The following is a 16,018-nucleotide window of genomic DNA, read 5'->3' as shown; positions in this document are numbered from 1 at the left end:
TCCAAAGGTTGGATCTTTTTCTGAGTTGACAAAGAGAAAACATAGGAAATTAGACTTCTTCACCTATTACCCTTTGTGAATACTCTCATTCCACCAGATGCCTGTTGCAGTGACACAGTTCAGAGATTTTATTCTATTTTAATAGAGACTAAAATCTCTTTTCATACAGCATTTTCCTGCAAAGCTCTTAAATAGACATGTTATCGTTTTACACAGCAAATGAAATATAGAAACATTGATGTGTTAATAAAATATGGTAAGTACAGGCATAAATGAAGCTGTGTATTCAAGTGAATCAAACTTCTCATTTTAAATGTAGTGAGTTTCTGTCACTTTCAGACTGACTACTATCCAATGCAATATAAATAAAATGGGGATTTCCACAAAAAGAAAAGACTACACTCTACAGAAAATACATTTACTTTGTGCTTATTAGAAACTTTTGCATAACCAAGATGCATATTCTTGCAGATACCTTTGCATGTAAACGTCAACCAAAAATACGTTTTCATTATACCACAAACATTTTAAACGGTATTTTTAAAAGATACATAGTACAACAGCCCAGTTTGACCACACTGGAAATACTATAAAAGCTTGCCTGCTCAAAGGTACTAGAAATATCAGTTCACAGACACCACATGTATGTGAAATACGAGCAAGATACTTTTAAGTACGACCAATAAAAGCTCGGAACTGGCTTGACTGCGTCATTGTTTCCTGCCTGCGAAGAGGAGCTATTTCAGCTAAGTGAAGCTGAGCAGAGAAGAGGAAGTCTAAACCTTCTACAGATTTGGGGCTATGAAAGGAACACATCTGAAGAAACTCTGTAGTTCACAAGAGGTGAGTAACAATCTATTATGCTACGTTAACAAAGTAATTTGGATGTTTATGTATGTAGCTAAGATAGACTTCTTTCATCAGAAGCTGAACATGGGCACTTATTCTAGACCTAATGAAAAGAAATTTAATTCTTCAATGCACTTCCAAAGTATCATTCTATAAATACCATTTAAAGCAAAACCACTGCATTTGTAAAAGCATAATACCATAAATACTGTTGTTTAGGATTTTAACAATAAATTTTAAAATATGCAATAACTAAAAGCATTGGTAAGTACGTTATCATTACAGGAAAAATGTTTGTTTTCATTAAACTGAAACCAGGAGAAGATCTTGTTGCTTGGTCTCTCTGTGCTTCACTAAAAGCCATGTCCTCCTCAGGGAAACGCAAGCAAATGTAAGGGACAGCCAAAGAAAAAGAAGGGGACTGAGAAGACAGATATACACAGAGTCCTTTAAATGGTGCCACTGTCACCTAACTCATAGTAAGAACCTGGAGGAATAGATTTAATTCTGATTTTGTTCTGAAAGTCTTTGTTCTCGCTCACAGCACCTAGATGTGCTTCACAATTCACCTTAGACATTCAAGACCTCAGCCATTATTAAAAAATTAAAACAGATTGATAAAACATACGAACCAACATCAGAGTAATCATTCAGAAATAATAGATACAGACATCCAGAAACAGTGACTCCAGGGTCTCTTCAGCAAGTGCTTTAATCAATACCAGTAAGTAAATGTTCCCATTATGGAAAATGGCAACTAGAGCAAAACCATCCACCCAAAGATCCGCTTGGGCTGACCTGGGAGAAATCAGCTTGAACCCCATGCAGACAAATACTGATGAAAACGCAGAAAACCTGCATTCGTGTGTAAACGCAGATAGGTAAGCACACACCTTTAAAAAAATCTCATTATTTCTTACCTACATAAATGTCAAATTTTAGATTTTTAAAAATTAAATTTAGGAGAAATACTTTATAATAATTACAAATAATTATAAATAATTATAACATTGACATGCATTTAAATGCACCAAGTTTAGAAACAGTGTCTTCAACAACGAAACAAAAAAACCCCCGTTTTGCTCAAAACTAGCATAAACTTGAAATAACCAGCAAACAGGGCATGGAACCACAAATTTTCCTGACAGAAGCTCAGGCCAGACTCAGCTTCCTGTCTTCCCATCAACAGCAGCCTACCGGTTATTTTGGAAACAGGACCTGACCAGAAACGATTACAGTCACTGCAAGTCCAAAGGAGAGCAGAGCAAAACCAAAACCAAAATCCATGCTGTTTATTAACGTTCATCTATAAATAACTAATTCTTCTACCTATCTTATACATTACTATTCAATTCACCTGCTAAATCAGTCAGGATCTTGAGATAGGTAGTCATGTACTATGTCATACACAACCACTAGCAAGAGAGAAAAAAAACAGACAAAAGACAAAAAAAACACTTCAAATGTACAGGGGTGGGGTGTATTAAGCAACATTTGGACAATTTTATGCAACTGTAATAAAAGTGGGACAGTATGCCAGATAATATTTAAACTATGCTACAGGCACATGCTACAAAAATTCTTTCAAGCACATACCATCTACTTTTCAATAAGGTCTGCTACCACTCTTTAATTACTTTATTTTGAGTGTTCTTCACAAAATGAGGTCTTTTAGAGGTATTCATATAGATGCCCTCCAAACCTCTTTTTTGTCAGTATTACATGCATAGCTTTTCCCGTACAAAACAAATTCTGTTACATGTTCTAATGACCTCATCTGATCAGAAAACATACCTTTTTGTTCTGTACAGCAAAAAAAAAAAAAGCTTTGAGGCAAAAGTTTAGGGCTAGATATTTGTATCCATAATTGTAGATGTGCCACTTAGGGACGTGGTTTAGTAGTGGACTTGGCAGCATTGGGTTAATGGTTGGACTTGATCTTGAAGGTCTCCTCCAACCTAAACAAATCTATGATTCTAAAATCAGAAGTCCAAACTTCAGATTTCAAGGCAGAAACTAACCCGAAGAAAGATTTAATAGGTCATACTTCAGTTAGTTACTCCATGGACACTCTTCTCAACAGCAGTAGATATTTGCCAGTGTCGAACCAGGACGCTAGACTAATAAACACTTGCTCAATCCACTGTGTATTCCTGTACCTCTGAAAAAAGGAGCTAGTAACATGGCGGTGAAAGCACAAACCAGATGAGCAGTAACAATAAACTTTTTTTTAATGCATTCTCCACTTTTGGAGATAAAACACACAGAACTATGCACTCTTCTGCTCTTGTGAACAGTTTTGGTGCCTAACTGGTACTATAGAAGTTACTTGGCTGTCTGTCACAAGCGGGAAGCTCAGACAAACAACGAACTCTTTCCTTCTTCTCCTCTTCACAAAGCCACCACAGAGTTGGGTAAAAGGCCAAACAAGAGGAACCCTCCCACACAAAGTCATGAAACTGTGACCACAGCAAGAGCTAGGGAAGTGTGGGGGGGTGCAGGTTAACCAAGGCACCCATGAAAACACCAAGTAAGGTCTGCCATCCTCAAATGGCTCCAGGTAAAGCAGGGGATCATCTCTTTCAGCTCTCACCACCCGAGTCTGCATAATGACATTTCAGATGTCCAACTCCTATGATCAAGAAGCTGAGAGAAGCAACACAACTGTGCTCTGGAGCAGCTGACTACCAGCCAGCAACTTTTTCCCCCAAAAAATACTGTTCACACACGCCCCGGTCAGAGACTGCGCTGCCTCTCATCTTTCTACTTTTTTAAGTAGGAAGTCTACCAATCTATTAATCTCACTCATATATCAGCTGGTTGGTTCTGATGCCCTGGGATTAAATACTGCATTAGAAGCTATGTAGCTATTAAGATAGCTTTTTAGTGTTTTTTATGAGCAACAGCATGAACCCATTCTTTTGGGAGCTAAGTAGTTCCTACACAGATAAAATATCGCCGCACGCCATGCTCACTTATTTATTTTTGTAATTAGTTGCAGTCATTAACTTTTCAAGAGGGACAACTTGAAGAAATATTTTCTTTAGAAAATCATAGAATCATAGCGTAGTCTGAGTTGGCAGGGACCTTTAAAGGTCATCTAGCCCAACCCCCCCGCAGTGAGCAGGGACATCTTCCGCTAGACCAGGTTGCTCAGAGCGCTGTCCAACCTGGCCTTGAATGTTTCCAGGGATGAGGTGTCTACCACCTCTCTGGACAACCCGTGCCAGTATTTCACCATCCCTATGGTAAAAAATTTCTTCCTTATATCCAGCCTAAATATACCCTCCCTTAGTTTAAAGCCATTACTCCTTGTCTTTTTGCAACAAGCCCTGCTGAAAATATTTTCCCCACCTTTCTTCTAAACCCCCTTTAAGTATCGGAAGGCCGCAATAAGTTCTCCCCGCAGCCTTCTCTTCTCCAGGCTGAACGACCCCAACTCGCTCAGCCTTTCCTCACAGGAGAGGTTCTCCAGCCCTTGGATCATTTTCGTGGCCTCCTCTGGACCCGGTCCAACAGGTCCATGTCTTTCCTGTGCTGAGGGCTCCAGAGCTGGACACAGGACTCCAGGTGAGGTCTCACCAGAGTGGAGTAGACGGGCAGAATCACCTCCCTCAACCTGCTGCCCACGCTGCATTTGATGCGGCCCAGGATAATGTTGGCTCTTTGGGCTCTGAGCACACATTGTCAGCTCGTGTCCAGCTTTTCATCCACCAAAACAGCTCTCTTATCTCAATTACAGCTGTTTCAATCTAATTATCAGCTACTGAAGCACACTCAAAGTAGCTGGTCAATCCTGACTTTTTGATTCCTTGTATAAGAAATCTCTAAAGTAATTAAAAATAATTAATTAAAACAAGCTTATAAATTCTATTTCTCGTAAGTCTGACAGTACAGGTACTTCCTTCAGAACACAATAAAGTGTCTGCAGTCAGAAAAAGCAACAAAGCCAGCACGTTTTCACAGCTAAACAATACAATCTTCTTATTTATTTTTAAAAAAGTTTTTATTTGACTGAGAATAACTTTTCATATTTTATGTATATTTTAGGATATTTATGGAATGCAACAACTATTCCTAAATTCGATTAAAATATGATGCCTGGAAATCATCACCCTGAAGAATACAGGATTGCATCACTGGTCTTCTACAGTTTTGTATTCGCAGTGGGATTGTTGGTGAATGCCACCGCACTATGGGTTTTCAGCTGCACTACCAAGAAGAGAACAACTATAACTGTATATATGATAAATGTGGCATTACTTGACATAATTTTTATATTTTCCTTGCCTTTTCGGATAATCTACCACGCGAAAGAAATGTGGCCTTTCGGAGATACATTCTGTCGGATTATCAGTGCTTTCACTGTATTTTATCCAGCCATTGCTCTGTGGTTACTCACTTTTATCAGCGTAGACAGATTTATGGCTATTTGCCAGCCCAAACATGTCAAAGAACTAAAAAATACAAAAAAAGCTGTGCTGGCTTGCATTGGAATCTGGGTAATGACCCTCGCAACAACATCCCCACTGCTGTTTCTACAATCTGATCCAGATAAAGCCTTGAATTTCACCACCTGCATCAAAATGCTTGATATCATCCACCTAAAGGAAGTAAATACATTGAACTTTTCTCGCTTGATATTTTTCTTTTTGATTCCCTTGTTCATCATGATGGGGTGCTACCTAGTCATTATTTACAACTTTATCCGTGGCAAGACATCCAAACTGAAGCCTAAGGCCAAGGAGAGATCCATAAGAATCATAGTTACTCTGATTGCTCAGGTACTTGTCTGCTTTGTACCGTTCCACGTTTGCTTCGCCTTCCTGATGTTGCAGGATGAGGACACAACTTACAGTCCCTGGGCAGCCTTTACCACCTTTCTCATGAATCTCAGTACATGCTTGGATGTTATACTGTACTATATTGTTTCTAAACAATTTCAGGCAAGAGTCATTAGTGTAATCCTTTATCGCAACTACCTTCGAAGTGTGCGCAGGAAAAGTTTTCGAACTGGAAGTGTAAGATCACTCAGTAATATGAACAGTGAAATGATATAAAAAGAGAAAAAATGTCAGGGGACTTATCTGGTCTAAACAAGTGACTCTTTTTCCGAATTCTAGCATTTTTACTACACCAAAGCATGTTCTGTAGCCAGAAATAAGAGATATATTTGTTGCACTGTAAATATGACAGAAGCAGATTGATAATTGCACCTCTTTATATTTGCTCAACAGCTTTTGTAAATCTGAAATTAACTAAAACCTAGTATCAGTGTCAAACTTTCCAATGCTTTTGTCATCTCAAATGATTGTGAATATTGTCAGACATGAAAAAGTGACTATTAGAATAATAAAGCAGACAACACTGAAGGATTATAATGCAACGTATATATTAATTTTTTATATTTGCACAACCAAATGCTCCTGAAACTCCTGTATATCCCACACTTTTTAACATTAGCTTCATTCTTTCAAGATCAATGTTAGCATGACTTAAAGAGAAAGCATATGTATCTAACATTTACATTTCATTCAACTAAAAACTTATTTGATGCAGATTTGTTTGTAACTGACAACATTCTGCAGTCACAGATAAAAATACCATCAAAAGGTATAATAGTCAAACTGTTCATTAGTTCCCTGTGGGTATGATGTGCACATTTATTACAACCCACACTTGCCCAAAGTAACTTTTTACAAAGACGAAAATACTGAACTTGTCCAGACACACCAGCAGCCTACGTCCCAGCAACAAACTTCAAGGTAGCAAATACAATGAGTAACTGCAGCACTACTCAAGCTCTCAACTCCTTTTAAATACCCACACACTACAAAAAAAATATATCTTTATAACATCAAGCACATTGTTTTTCTTCCTTATTAAATCAGCCTTTAGCTACTTTCAAAAGACACACTAAAAAAGTAAAAATAAAAAAAGTCTAATATTGTGTTTAATATTAAAAATCTCACTCCAAGAGCTTTTATTACATCCTCCGAGTGTGCGACACACGGAAACTGAAGCCTGTATGAGGCTGATCTCACTTGTCAGAAGCTTAACCACAAAGGCTCTGCAAGGTCTACGGTTCTGCTGTAACATGTACACCTCCCATTAAGTGCAGAAATCTCAAATACATGTTACACGAAACTGAACCAACAGATACCTTAACACTTTAAAAACTTCAGATACAAGTACTAAATGGAGTAGCATGCTCTAGCACTCAATTATTGAAACACAAACATATGAAATAACAGTATGAAATGCATGTAACTGCATATGCATTTAAAAGTGAACATGAAGATATGAATTACAGTAGTGCTGTTTTTGTGATTTAAGAAAGAAATCAGCACCAACCTGATTTCAGTTTTCAGATTTACCAAATTGAACACAATCAAACACAGTAATAATTTGTACACTGCAAGCCATGTTTCAATCACGCTGACAGTGGAAATGGGACTAAGAGAATGGGAAGTAACCATTATATGAAAAAATTATAAATTAATTAACCACAGGTCACAACTGGCAACTGAATGTTCAAAAATATAATAGCTGTGCCAAGAACCTTTACACTGTAGTTCAAAAGAGGATTAAATCTAATTTGAAGAGTTACATGAAGAAAGTCTTTTTAAAATTCAAATCTGCACAAATTAATCCCTTAAAACTATACCTAACATAACCAATCCATTATCAGCTACTTACAAACCAGAAGGCAAGCTGTTGATGGTGATGCCAAATATATACTGAGCAATTTCTACAAGGAGAAGATCAAACAAAGCTGAGAGCATCCAAGCACCCAGTAAAAAGGACTGGAAAGAAAAAGTTTAATTTTAATTAATTCAACAGTTTAAAAATAAGGTTTTAATCTATCTCTAAATAAAAGAAGAAAAAACAAGAAAATCACTGTACTAGTTCAATTAAGACTAAATCTTGAGCAGAACGTAATTCCAGATTTACATGTCTAGATATTGAAGAATGAAGAGTTAGATTTATTACCAAAACTAAATTCTATGGGTCTGATAACTTTCAACTGATACAGCTGCAAAATTTCATTAGAATAATCCACTGACTGCAAGATATTATAAATATACATTTAGATTTATGGAAACCAAATTCTCTTTAAAGCCCTTTAACATATATTTCTATACAAAATGTTAGTAATAAAAGGGCAGTATTAATTCAAGCCTACAAGATTCTAAACAATGCAGAAAACAGTTTCTGTTTAAAAAATAAGTAACTGGAACTTACTGAAAATTTTCTGCTGCCGTATCTTCTTTCAAATATTCTAAAGTTGTAAATGAGCAGACTGCTGCAGAATGTGTCTTTCAAATCAAGACATATTGTTCTCCCACATACAAGTCTCCAAATCTAGAAGGTTAAAGATCATCATGTTAAGTCTCTCTTCCTTCAAAGAAATTCTTAACAGAATTTGTGCTCAGAGTGAATATAATATCGAATGCAGTACATTTAAGGAGGGAAATAAAGAGAGCAGAATGTTATGGAGAGTTCGAGAAGTCTGTTTCAAAATAAAATATTTTCAAGGAAGAGGTCTACATGTTAAAATTAATCCACAACTGAAATTAAGTTAAATACGTTTTTACGTCCCTCACATTTAAAAATTTAAATGGAAACCACAACCCTAGAAAATCGTTGAATGACAAAAAAAAATAATATTTTGCAGCAACCTCCAGAGACCAGCTAGTCCAGCATACTGCTCTAAGCAGGTCTAATCAGATCAGCTTGCCTGTGGCCATGTCAATTCAAGTCTTGAACACCTCCAAGCATGGAGATTCCACAACCTCTCTGGGTAACCTGTGCCAGTGTTTGACCACCCCCATGGTTTAAAAAGCTAAGTCAAATCCTCACATCTAGGCAGAATTTTCCATGTTCCACCTTGCATCCACTACCTCTTGCACTACCTTACCGCACCACCAAGCAGAGTCTGGCCCAGTTTCTCTATAGCTTCTAATCAGGTACTTGTAGACAGCAATAAGGCGTCTCCTCTCTACCTTCTCTTCTGAAGGTTGGGCAGAGCTGGTTCTGTCAGCCTCTCCTTGCATGTCACATGCTCCAACCCTCTGACTGTCTTGGTGGACCCACCCCAGTGTGCTAGTATCTTTCTTTTACTCAGCTTCCCAGAACCGGGCACTTGTGAGACCACATCTAGAGCACTGTGTCAACTAGAGGAGTAGGGTCACTTGCCTCGACCTACTGGCCAGACTCTTACTAAAACAGTCCAGGAGCTGGTTGGCCTTCTTGGCTACAAGAGTGCACCGTTGACTCTTGCTGTCCACCAAGATCCACAGTTCCTTCTCTGCAGAGCTGCTTCCCAAGAATTTGTCCCTCACAGGCTGCACTGTTGTAGCCTGGGGTTATTCCATTCCAGAAGCAGGACTTTCCAATTCATGAAGTTCCCGTCAGCCCACTTCTTGGGCTTGCCAAGGTCTCTCTGAATAGCAACCCTGCCTTCCAACATATTGACCATTCCCACCAATTTTGGATCACCCACAAGCTTGCTTAGAGTGCTCTCCATCTCATCATTCAGGTCACTAATGAAGACATTATACAGTACTGGTCCCAGTACTGATCTCTGAGGTGTCCCTCCCTAATTAATACCTGCCAAATGAACTTTGAACTAATGTCCATAACTCTGTTGAGAGTCCAGCCAATTTTCCACCTGTTTTCTTGTCCAGTTATTCAGTATACACCTCAACAATTTGGCTTCAAGGACACAATGGGAGACTGGGTTAAAGGCCCTGCTAAAGTCAAGGTACGCAAAATCCACTGACTCCCCCTTGTCCGCAGCACAATTTGCCTCACGGAAGAAAGCAACCAGTTGGTCAGGCATGCCTTCATAAAATCATAGAATGGTTGAGATACAAAGGGACCTCTGGAGATCACCGAATCTGATCTCCTCACTAAAACAAAGTCAACTAGAGCAAGATGTTAACTGACCATGTCCAGTCTGGTTTTGACTGTCTCCAAGGATGGAGACTACACAACTTCTCTGGGGAAACTGTTCCTCTGTTCCATCTGTCTTACAGTAAAAAAGCTTCTTCCTTAAATAGAATTTCTCGTATTTCAATTTGTGCCCATTGCCTCTTGTCCTTTCACTGGCCCTGGCTCCCTCTTCTTTGTTCTCTTCCAGCAGGTATTCACACACACTGGTAGATCCACCCTAAGCCTTCTCTTCTCCAGGTTAAACAATCCCAGCTCTTTCAGCCTCTCCTCATATGCCAAATGCTCCAGCTGCTGACCATAGTGGTGGCTCTCCGCTGGACTGTGCAGTATGCTAAGGTCTACCTCGTACTCAGGAGCCCCACACAAGCGACAGCACTCCAGATATGGTCTCACCAAGGCTGAGTAGAGAGGATTGATTGCCCCACCAGGCCTGCTTATGAGATTCTTCCTAATGCAGCCGAGGATGCTGTTGCCCTTTTTAGCCACAATGCTACACTGCAGGCTCATGTTCAACTTAGTCTCCACTAGGACCCCAGGGCCTTTTCTATAAAGCTGATTTCCAGTTGGTCCGCCCCCAGCTTGTACAGGTGCATGGGGTTATGCCTCTCCAGGGGCAGGACTTTGCATTTGCCTTTGCTAAATTTCATTAGGTTCCTGTTGGCCCTTTTCTCCCCTCTGAATGGCAGCAGGACTAACTGGTGTATCAACTACTCATCCAAGTTCTACATCATCCACAGGCTTGTTGAGAGCACACTCTCTCTTGCTGTCCAGGTTATGAACAAAGACACTAAACAATGCCACTAGAACTGGCCCCCATATTCATTCCTGGTGTACACCACTAACGACTGGCCTGCAGCTGGACTTTGTGCCGCTGATCACAACCCTGTGAGCCCATCAGTTCAGCCAGGTTTCAACCCATTTCACAGCCCACATCTCATCTGTACTTTATCAGTTTGTCTAAGGATATTAATGGAGGCAGTGTAAAAAGTTGTAGTAAGGTCAAAATAAACAGCACCCACTTCTCTTCCCTCACCCATCAAGACAGTCATCTACCTCATCATAGAAGGCTACCACATTAGTCAAAATCTGTGCTGACTACTCCCAGTCACTTCATTGCTCTTTCTGTGTCTGAAAATGATTTCTAGGACGACTTGTTTCATCACCTTCCCAGAAATCCAGATTATGCTGACTGGCCTGTAGTTCCCCAGTTTCTTGCCTTTCCTGAAGATAGGAGTAACATCTGTTTTCTTCCTGTCCTTAGGAACCTTCCTTGACCACAATGACCTTTCAAAGATAATCCAGAGTGGCCTCACAAACACACAAGCCAACTCCTTCAAAACTTGTGGGTGTATACCATCAGGTACAATGGATTTGTGTATATCCAGTTAGTTTAAATGTTCCTTAGCCTGATCCTCCTTCATGGAGTTTAAGCCTCGTTGCTCCAGACTTTCACACTGATCTCACCAGCCTGGGACTGCTGAAAACAAGTCTTACTAGTAAAGAACTGAGGCAATGCAAACACTGGATACCTTGCCCTCTTCCATGTCTTCTGTCCTCAGGTCCTCATTCCCACGCAGCAGCAAGTTCACATTTTCCTTAGTCTTCCTTTTGCTGATATTCCTGTGGAAGACCTCCTTGTTGCTCTTCACATCCTTTGTCAGATTCAACTCCAGGTGGGCTTTAGCTTTCCTAATCCATCCCTGTATGCTTAGACAGTGCCTCCATATTCCTCCCAGCTCACCTGCTCTGCTTCTACCTCTTGTGTGTTTCATTTTTATGTTTAAGTTTAGTCAGGAGCTCCTCGTTCATCCCTGAAGGCCTCCTGACACCTTTGCATGACTTCCTGCACACTGGCTGAGCCATTCTTGAGCTTGGAGGACATGATTGTTGAAAACCAACCAGATCTATCAATACATTCTTTTTTCAGGAACTGTATCCCATATGAGTCTTCCAAGCAGATCCCTGAACAGGCCAAAGTCTGTTCTCCTGAAGTCCAGGGTTGCAATCCAGCAATTTGCCTTGTTGCCTCCTCTCAGGACCCTGAACTTCACCATCTCATGGTGATAGAATCGTAAAATGATTTGAGTTGGAAGGGACCTTAAAGATCATCTAGTTCCAACCCCCCTGCTATGGGCAGGGATACCTTCCACTAGACCAGGTTGCTCAAAGCCCCATCCAACCTGGCCTTGAACACTTCCACGGAGGTGGCACCCACAATTTGGTCACTGCAACCACGGCTGCCCACATCTTCACATGCCCAACCAGTTCTTCTTCCTTATTTGTAAGTATGAGGTCCAGACACATCCCCCCTCATCAGCTCCTTGATCACCTGTGTTAGGAAGTTGCTATCAATGCACTCCAGAAACCTCTCGGACTGCTTGTGCCCTGCTGTGTTGCCCTCCCAGCACGTATCAGGATGGTTAAAGGCCTCCATGAGGGCCTAAAATTGTGAGGCTTCTTCCAGGTGTCTGAAGAAGGTCTCATCTACTTCATGATCAGGTGGCATGTAGCAAACACCACCACCAAAGTTGGCTGTGTTGGTCTGCTCTCTCATCCTGATTCATAAACTTTTAGCTTCCTCATGTCCCAAGACAAAACTCTGTGCAGTTCTGCTCCTTTATCACATGAAGAGCAATTCCCATTCGCACCTGTCCTTCCTAAAGAGCTTGTATCTCTTCTTGCAGCACTCCTACCATGTGAGCTAACCCACCACATCACCATGACTCTAACAAGATCATAGCCCTGTAATGGAGTATGACCTTTAATTTCTCTTATTTGTTCCCTATGTTGCATGCATCGGTGTAGAGACACTTCAGAGAGACACCCAGTCACGCTGATTTCCCAGAAAACATATGGGAGTATTCTACCTAACGCTGTTTCATAGGCACTTCCTTATTTATGTGCATACACTTGAAGTAGGTCATTTTCAGTCCTGTTTTGTTGATCACAAGATCCCTTCTGTTCACATGACCTTGTACCCTCCGCTGGCTAACCCAGTCCCCTGCCTCCTCACTTGACTGTGTGTTGTCATCTCACTCCTGTGTTGTTCCTGTCTTAAAGGTCTCCTCACCAGGCTGAGCTGCCTGTTAGCAAAGACATTTTTGTCCCACTTGCTCAAGTGGATCCCATCTCTTCCAAGTAGTCCTCAATCCTCAGACATTGTCCCATGGGCACAAAACCCCATTGCTGACACCAGCTGTGCAAACAGTTGTGACCCACAGTTGTTGACTTCAACTTGGTTGGCTGCTCCCAGTCACCTCTGTGTCCTGCACGTGTTGAGAAACGGCTTCTGAAAAGATCTGCTGCATGAGCTTCCCAGGAACCAAAGTAAGGCTGAGTGGTCTGATGTTACCTCGGTCCTCCTTTCTGCCCTTCCCCAAGACGGGTGTGACATTTGCCTTTCTCCAGTCATTGGGTACCTCCCCCAGTTTCCACGACCTTTCTAAGATGGTAGAGAAAGGTGTCACAATTCCAGCTCCTTTGGCACCCTCAAAAGTAACCCATCTGGTCCCATTAACCTCTCCGTGTATAGTCAGGTTAAGTGATCCCTAACTGTATCTTTCTCAATGGTGGATACTGCTTCATTCTCAGAGACTCTGCTAGGAGGATTAGGGACCTTGGAGGCCTGAAGGCAAAACATACTAGTACAAACTAATAAATATATCTGCCTGAATACCTCAGCCTTTTGCATGTCACTTGTCACTAAGTCCTCCACCATGATGAGGACTGGGCCTATGCTCTCCTTAAGCTTTTCTTTTGCTGCAGATGTACTTACACAGAATCACAGAATGGTAGGGGTTGGAAGGGACCTCTGTGGGTCATCTAGTCCAACCCCCCTGCCGAAGCAGGGTCACCTACAGCAGGCTGCACAGGACCGCGTCCAGGCGGGTTTTGAATATCTCCAGAGAAGGAGAATCCACAATCCAGGTTGCTCTCTGGGCAACCTGTTCCAGGGCTCCATCACCCTCAGAGTGAAGAAGTTCTTCCTCCTGTTCAGATGGAACTTCCTATGTTTCAGTGTGTGCCCGTTGTCCCTTGTCCTGTCGCTGGGCACCACTGAAAAGAGTCTAGCCCCGTCCTCTTGTCATCCACCCTGAAGATATTTATAAGCATTTATAAGGTCCCCTCTCAGCCTTCTCCAAGCTAAACAAGCCCAGCTCCCTCAGCCTTTCTTCGCTGCTCTTCATCTTCCTCACTAGTTTCCAGCTCAGGTTTGGCTCCCCCTGCTCCCTTCCTAAGCCACAGCCTGCTAGGCGTTCTCCCCTCATGGAAGTTCAAGTGCCAACACACTGCCTGAACCTTATGTTTCTCAAGGTCTTTACGCCTCAACCGATGCTTCTGCCTCTAACCTCCTCAGCATACCAAAGCAGTGAACAACAAGAAAGAAGCGGGACCTCACTGTACTAGCTGCCCCACGCCAACATCTCCAATGTTAAAACCTAGCCAGCAGCACGGGTACCACCCCTCCTGAAGCCCAAACTGGCAGGGCTGTGACCTTGCAGCTGAACATTTCCTGATACACATTAACTGAACAGCCCTCGCATAGACTATGGAGCTCTTTAGCCTAATCGCTATTTAACCACACAGGTCTAATGTAATCAAGGTCTTCATTTTACACACAGAATCTTCACTGCTCTTGAGGGTCCCCTTTACAGAGACAAAGATCTTTTAGTTTTGGACAGTAAATATTTTGCCTCCCAAATTAAATGCAGTCTTCTTCAACTGTATGCTTTATTTTGTATGCTCTCTACCAGCTTTAACAAGTGTTAATATCCAATATACGAAATGCCTGTGCAGCCTCTGGAAAAATTCCATTCCATTAAACTCATCCCCACGGATGAATGTATTCTAAACAAATTTTCTTTTAAGTGTTCTCATTTGAATGTCAGCATCAGACAGGCGTTAAACGATCTGTTCCCCCCGATCTTGGAGGTACAGAATTATATAGTATATAGCTTACTCCAAAGGCTATGACAATAAATGAAACAACAATTTCAGGAAAGAAAAAAACCCAAACACGCAAATTCCCCAAAGCACCACAGTAAAAGTATCATAGATTCTACAGATACTTGTAAATGTTTATGCTTAAGACACAGTAAAGATGGTTTCTTTGAATACTGAATACTACTGTTTTTCAGCAGATCAAACAAATGGGAAGGGAGGACTCTTCTAAAGACAAACTGCAAAACAAATGAATAAACAAACAAACCCTAAACCCACAAAATTTCCATTTAAAATTTGAGTAGTTTCTCAGACTTTCTCCTCCCCCTCCCCAAACACTTGGTTGTAACGCTTTTAAAGAGACATTAATTTATGTATTTTTGTCGCACAGCTTTAGCAAGACACTTGGAAAATATGAGCAGTGCTCTTGCAGAGCTGTAGTCTACAACCACAATAAAGCTCTTGTTCTTGACAAGAAAGATTACAGAGAGTGCAACAGCATGGAGAATCACTAGCTAGGTCTAATAATCTTTTAAGGCTTATAGGCTACAGTCGGCATCCTCAAAGACATTAAGTTGACTACACACTTTTTCTGATGTAACTGTAGAACATGTGGGGCAAGATAATCACAGAGCCATCTGCTGACCCTTCTCTGTCGAGCAGTGGTATGCCATTTCAAAAAAAGAAAAAAAATCCAACAAATCCTCACAAAACTTATCTACTCCCTTTTAGGTGCATTACTCCAATGATTACAACTGATACTAGAGGATTCTTAATTAAGATGAGAACAAAACCTTACAAGATACAATACCTAAAAAATAAAGTATCTCAGTTTGCACTGGGAATAAGCAAGAAATATCTTGTAAAATAATTAACCAATTCAGCAGATTACCGAGGAGCATGACAAACTCAGCCATCACTTGAAATCTTCAAATTAGAAGCAGCAGTTCTCTTCAACAGCCATATTCTAGTTTCCTACAACTAACTATAACAGAAGTTACAGACTGAAAGTTATGGCCCTTGTTGTTAAAACAAATCACATGTAATCACAGTACCCAATCACAATAGCCCTTTTCAGCCTCAAAACTAAGCACAATAAGATACTGACATTCATATCAAAATGCTTCCATTATTACACGGGTTAAATCACACTTCCTTCACAGCTAGCTTCCAAATGCCATTGGCTGGAAGGAAAATGATACAAACTCAGTCATTTCCCAGACAAAAGAAAGAAGTGAAGAGCTATGTCGATCATTTCAGATCAGTTTTT

At 40.8% G+C, this 16,018-nt stretch overlaps 2 protein-coding genes across 2 annotated transcripts in view; one reads left to right on the top strand and one right to left on the bottom strand.

The window, feature by feature from the left end:
- Positions 1-16,018, bottom strand: part of UBAC2 (UBA domain containing 2) — a 109,460-nt gene that overhangs the window by 81,192 nt on the left and 12,250 nt on the right. The window contains exons 3-4 of the mRNA XM_075424178.1: positions 8,095-8,214; positions 7,549-7,655 (exon numbers count right to left, since the gene is read on the bottom strand). Of these exons, the coding sequence (XP_075280293.1) occupies positions 7,549-7,655; positions 8,095-8,214 (227 nt within the window). The remainder of the gene's footprint in view (positions 1-7,548; positions 7,656-8,094; positions 8,215-16,018) is intronic.
- GPR18 (G protein-coupled receptor 18) lies at positions 789-6,216 on the top strand. Its single transcript, XM_009944669.2, has 2 exons — positions 789-843; positions 4,900-6,216. The coding sequence occupies exon 2, from the start codon at positions 4,944-4,946 to the stop codon at positions 5,907-5,909; it is 966 nt and encodes a 321-aa protein (XP_009942971.2). The 5' UTR covers positions 789-843; positions 4,900-4,943; the 3' UTR covers positions 5,910-6,216.

Source organism: Opisthocomus hoazin, chromosome 1 (assembly GCF_030867145.1).
Source record: "Opisthocomus hoazin isolate bOpiHoa1 chromosome 1, bOpiHoa1.hap1, whole genome shotgun sequence".
NCBI classification, from domain to species: domain Eukaryota; kingdom Metazoa; phylum Chordata; class Aves; order Opisthocomiformes; family Opisthocomidae; genus Opisthocomus; species Opisthocomus hoazin.
This window is presented reverse-complemented; position numbering and strand designations above follow the sequence as displayed.

Excerpts from the sequence above, each read along its gene's own strand:
- GPR18 (XM_009944669.2), top strand. The coding sequence starts at position 4,944 with ATGATGCCTGGAAATCATCACCCTGAAGAATACAGGATTGCATCACTG.